The sequence below is a fragment of the Lichenostomus cassidix genome, chromosome 8, assembly GCF_008360975.1.
Source record: "Lichenostomus cassidix isolate B80296 chromosome 8, HeHo_3.0, whole genome shotgun sequence".
NCBI classification, from domain to species: domain Eukaryota; kingdom Metazoa; phylum Chordata; class Aves; order Passeriformes; family Meliphagidae; genus Lichenostomus; species Lichenostomus cassidix.
This window is the reverse complement of record NC_139489.1, coordinates 18,258,267-18,263,369: the sequence shown is the minus strand read 5'-3', so window position 1 is coordinate 18,263,369 and position 5,103 is coordinate 18,258,267. Positions and strand designations below refer to the sequence as shown.

At 36.3% G+C, this 5,103-nt stretch overlaps 1 protein-coding gene across 6 annotated transcripts in view; it reads right to left on the bottom strand.

Annotated features, from left to right (window-relative positions):
- Positions 1–219: 219 nt before the first annotated feature.
- Positions 220–5,103, bottom strand: part of LOC146433968 (uncharacterized) — a 53,475-nt gene continuing 48,591 nt past the window's right edge. For all 6 annotated transcript variants that reach the window (XM_085068172.1, XM_085068170.1, XM_085068171.1 and 3 more), the window contains 6 exons: positions 4,716–4,754; positions 4,230–4,268; positions 2,988–3,026; positions 2,358–2,396; positions 2,070–2,099; positions 220–1,697 (listed from right to left, as the gene is read on the bottom strand). In XM_085068172.1, coding sequence (XP_084924298.1) covers positions 1,599–1,697; positions 2,070–2,099; positions 2,358–2,396; positions 2,988–3,026; positions 4,230–4,268; positions 4,716–4,754 — 285 coding nt within the window. In that variant the 3' untranslated portion in view covers positions 220–1,598. The remainder of the gene's footprint in view (positions 1,698–2,069; positions 2,100–2,357; positions 2,397–2,987; positions 3,027–4,229; positions 4,269–4,715; positions 4,755–5,103) is intronic.

Sequence of the window (5,103 nt, the reverse complement as noted above, 5' to 3'; positions counted from 1 at the left end):
TCGGTTCCCAGGGCCGCGGCTGCAGCGAGAGCCGGCGGCGGCCGGGCGGGCTCCGGGCCGGGCCCCGGGCAGGGCCTGGCGCGGCTGCCGCATGAGGGGCAGCGGCGCGGGGCTCGGGCGGCTCCCTGAGCCCTGCCGCGGGGAGCGGCCCGGGAACGGCACGGACCGTGTTCCGCCCAAACCATAAACAGGCTACTTCGGCAGCACTGACACGAGCGCTTTGTAGGAAACCCATCACAAATTTATTAGAGAATGGCAGGGCTGGCTCGAATTAAGGTACGGACTTCTCAAACAGAACGTTACTGTGTTGTCCGAAGAACCAAATTGTCCACCAAATTTTGAAGATCGTATATAGGCATAACTTTATGCTTCAATTGCAGGTTGGTTTACCGATGGCTGGCAAAGGGTAGTGCTGCACATCAAAACCCGGTGAAATCCTGGCTCCGTGGAAGTTGGTAGCAGCACTTGAATGGAAACCTCTTCCACCAATTACAATTGTAAACCGTGACAGAAAAGCACACTACTAATAATGATAATATCAACAGCAGGCCCACGTTCAGTAAGACATTCATTAGCAGTATGTTTTAGGTGAATGCACTTTGTTAACACCAAACAGAAAGTGGCTCTGAGAGCTCCAAAAGAATTTGCTGCAAGGTGTGGAACTGCGCCTGAATTCAAAAACGGGCAGTGGTATTTCTGTGACCCCATTGATGTACCTGCTTGCAGATTTCCGCATCACTCATTAAATTAAACTTCCAGATATATGAGTTATCACAGGTTAGGCTAAATACTTGGAAAAAAGGAGCCAAGTTGTTATCAGTTTTATGAATTTAATTAATTTTCAATTTCTTTCCAAGGAAAAAGGCTTTCTTTTCCAGCAGTTCTTAATTTATCAGCCTAATCTGGGGTACATTAGCCTCATATGCTTCTCTACAGAACTCTAGGTATTTGCAGTTGGTTTGAACGGAGTTCATCATGTCTTTGCTCTGAGCTGTTTCACTTTTCTAATGAATAAATTTTAATTAACCCAAAAAAATTTCAGTCCTGTGGAGTATTTTTTTCCTTTGCAATCTCCATACTGAATTTGCATTCCATTACAAAAGACTAATACCAATACTCTGATACTATTTCAGCATCTTTTCTTCTGTCCCATGGAGAATTTTTTATGAAATTTACATTAGCCTTATTTTATGCCATTATTACCAGGCAGAGTGGTCAGTTTGCATATACAACAATTTATTTCACCTTGTCCACTTTGGTTAATAACCAAATATTTTCTAAGTATTAATTTGTCACACCATTCCTTTTAGGTAGGTGTTCATCGCATTCCATATTAGAAATAAAAATAAATCATATCAGTAGGGTACAATATGCTCTCTTAAAATGATGCCTAAAACACTGACACAACTAATGATATCTACTAATGACTAAAACCAGGGGTAAACTAATGAAAAGCATGACATACCAGCTACACATGCAACATAACAGCCAAGTAGCATCTGCCAATTTAACTTAAGGGTATTTCTTTTCTTACATTAAGTAATCTAATAATACGGAATATAATCCATGTTTAGGATGTCAAGTAATTCTTCAGAAGTTCATATAGACCATTTTGATACAGCAGCAGAGAGAGCAAAGGCACTCAAAACACTGATTAACATCAGGAGTTGGGGGGTGGAGTGTTTCCCAGCAGAGCTCTATTAAAAAAAAAAAAAAGAGAAATTTGATAAACCCATTCCTAAATAGTTCTCTTTATCACCATTATAAAAGCATAGAAAGTTTCAGAGGGATAATTTTCTATTAACTCCTTCTGTTATTTAGACCCTTGTGATGTTGAAAAGATCATGTGCTCCATTTGTATCAACAGGTGTCTTTCAGTGATAGGGTCAAAAGTATAAGGCACCTATGTGATCCCACTTCTCTTCATTTTTGTTAATAATATTTGATTTATTATGTTGCACATGTGTTCTCAAACATTTGTTCAGATGTAGGAAATTTGACTGCTTTCAGTTTTCTGTTACATGTATAGGAAGAAACCAGTGGAAAATACAAAGAGGAAAAGTTCTTACCACTTGACTGCCGCCTGAGTAAGGTGATTGCTGAAAATAAACAAACAAATAAATCTATAGAGGTGTTCCCAGCCAATGCTTTTGAGCACATTTCTTTCCTACGCTCAATAAGATTTTAATATCTTAACCCACAGCATGGTTTTAAGTTGTTCAAGAGGAAAGTTGAACTAATACTAATACAGAATGTTCAGTTCAGTCCAAATCATCCCAAAATTGCTCTACCCAACACCCAGGTTCTTTGTTTACTAAGTAAAGAGGATGAAAGTGCTGTGATGAAAGTATTCTTACCGGTTTCCCAGAGTAAGTGCTTCCTGATCCAGAGCCACCCTGTGAAATAATTATGAACCATTTAATTTTGTCATACAAAACTGCAATGAACAGTGTCCAAAGAGCACACAGCAGTCTTCAAAATGCCCTGGATATTAGTGGGTCTGATACTGACTTTGATTTTACCATTTTCACTGCATTTCCTCCACCCCTCTATTTTAATTGAATGGTCTCAAGTAAGCACAGCTAGGTCCTCTTCATTTCATGAACAGTTTCAGAGGAATGGGTCAAAGCAATGTATCTTGTCTGAACTAGAGAGTTGGAAACTGAAACAATTGCTCTAATATTTAAATATATCATTCTTATTAGACTGATCCAAGCATGTTCCTATGAATAAGTAACAGTATATCAAAACTTTGCTATGGAGGAAAAAATGTTGCCTCATCCTAAGGTTCAAGTTTGAACAAAATGCTCCAATGTTTATTGGTAATTTTTCTCAGACATTTACTATTGTAATATTTTAATTTTAAATAATTTTAAATGTAAATTTACATTTAAATTTTAAATGTAACCCTCATTATTGTTACCTATCTTAAAAACCAATATCCCCATTTCTAACTTGGTTGCAGAATACTGAAAGAATATCCTTACTGGCTTTCCTTGATGACTGCCTCCTGAGGAAGAGGAACCCTGAAAAAAGATATCTTTTTTTTACTCTAAATCTAATTGTGCTAAAATGTTCTTGTTATCTGGAATAAATGACCACAGAAGAATAAACACTGTTTTGTATCCAGACATCCAAAAATCCCAGGCAAAACCTTGTCTGAAATACAAATATTTAGCATCTTTCTGAGTATTCTTTCAAATGTTGTATTAGAGAATTTAATACAAAATTCTCAAGAAGAAAGAACTGTTTTGTATTTGTGTTTAATATATGGAATGGAAAAAATAATAAGGTCCAATTAAACAATAATTCACCTGGTATCAGTCTATAGTTACATCTGAGGGGAAAAAAGACACCACCAACAAAAAAAGACAAATGTTAAGAGTCCTTTACTGTACAGCCCCTACTGAAGGAAACCCTAATAAGAAAAGCAGCTGAAAATAAAAGTGGATACAGAAAAATTAGATGTTCAGAAAGCATCTTATTTGGTTTTCTGGTGAAGTGGCTCTGCTTATTTGAATGGCATTGCCAACAAGAAATGTTACAAGCACCGAGTCTTTAAGAAATGCCATCATATAGGTACAGAAAGTGTCTCACATTTAAGGTTCATGTATTAGAAAATGTAACATTTATGCCCACTTTTTAATAACATGTACCTCTTCTTTTCTGTAAGAGATAAGGTAAAACATTTGTATCTCCTGCCATTGAATGACAGGAGCAATGTCCAAATTACATGGTAAAAATAGTAGTCTACAGAAATGCTGGAAGTTAAAAATATGTACAGTTAAATGGCAACTATTTTTTCATTTGAAAAGAAAAACTATTTTCTTTAAAGCAAGACAGAAATGCTTACGACAAATACAAATCAGTGAAAAACTGAGCTCTGTTCACAAAGCGTATGATTACTATGAATTTTAATAGAAATAACTGTTCAGAAGTTCCTTAAACACACACATACACACACACACACACACACACACACACACACACACATTCTGTGATTACTAGAAGTTCAGCTACATAGTAAAGTGCTGTCTCAAAACTGTGGAATTCCATGAAAATAAATATTGTGTTTGCATTTGTTGAGAGTATCCCAGACAAGTAAATCACATGACATTCTTCACATATTAAATTGTCAGGAAACTGTATAGTCCATAACTAGCTAGATATAGGGTTTTTAAAAGGTGTATAAGAAAAAAGAAAGGTAAATTTAAAGGCTTTGTACTTACTGGTTTACCCTGTGGCCTGCCTCGAGAAGGATATGAGCCCTGTAAGATGTCAATCAAACTTGTATTAGTTGAATGACAAATCTTCTATCACTGTCTACAGACAATTTCTGCAATACCCAGGACAAACTTATTTCAGTGTTTGAACAAAAAAAGTAAATGGGGTACCTAGAACTTACACTCTGTGCTACACTCCACAACGATGGCAATTTGAATCAAGAATTGCCATTCATAAAACTGAACGTGCTATGAAATACAGCCTGGCAACTCTAGTATGTTCAAAGGAATATTTTACACAGAGCAGTAACTCATTGTGAACAAATCTTTTGTTCTGTTTTTTGAAACGACTTCAATCTGTATTACCTCAACTATTTAAACTTAATAAAATGGCCAAATTAATGTATCATTCAGCATCAAGTAACTGACCTGATCTAGAAAGTATGGTAGGAAAGAGTTAGAAGTGATGGGATGGAAAGAGAATATGCTCACCTGCCCACCATACTGGCTACTTCCTGAGGGATAAGATCCCTATTAAAAAAAAAAATCACAGAAAATTAACAGCAGTTACTTTTTTTTTTTTTTTTTCTGTGCAAAATGAAACATCACAGGACTTTTGACAGATCTTAGTAACAATGTGGAAAGTATATTAATCTACAAAGATGCAGTGAAAGACCTCTGACAATGCCTCTAAGTTCCTCAACAGCTGAAAGTAGTAAATTGGGCAATGACAAAACACCTGCTAAGACTTTTCAGTTGCATAAATAAATTGATTGAAAGTGGCTCTATTCAAGAGAAAAAAAATAATTGACTATTTGTGATTTTCTGCTATGTCACACATTTTCAGAGAGCATCATGTATATTATTATAAAAGCATTGT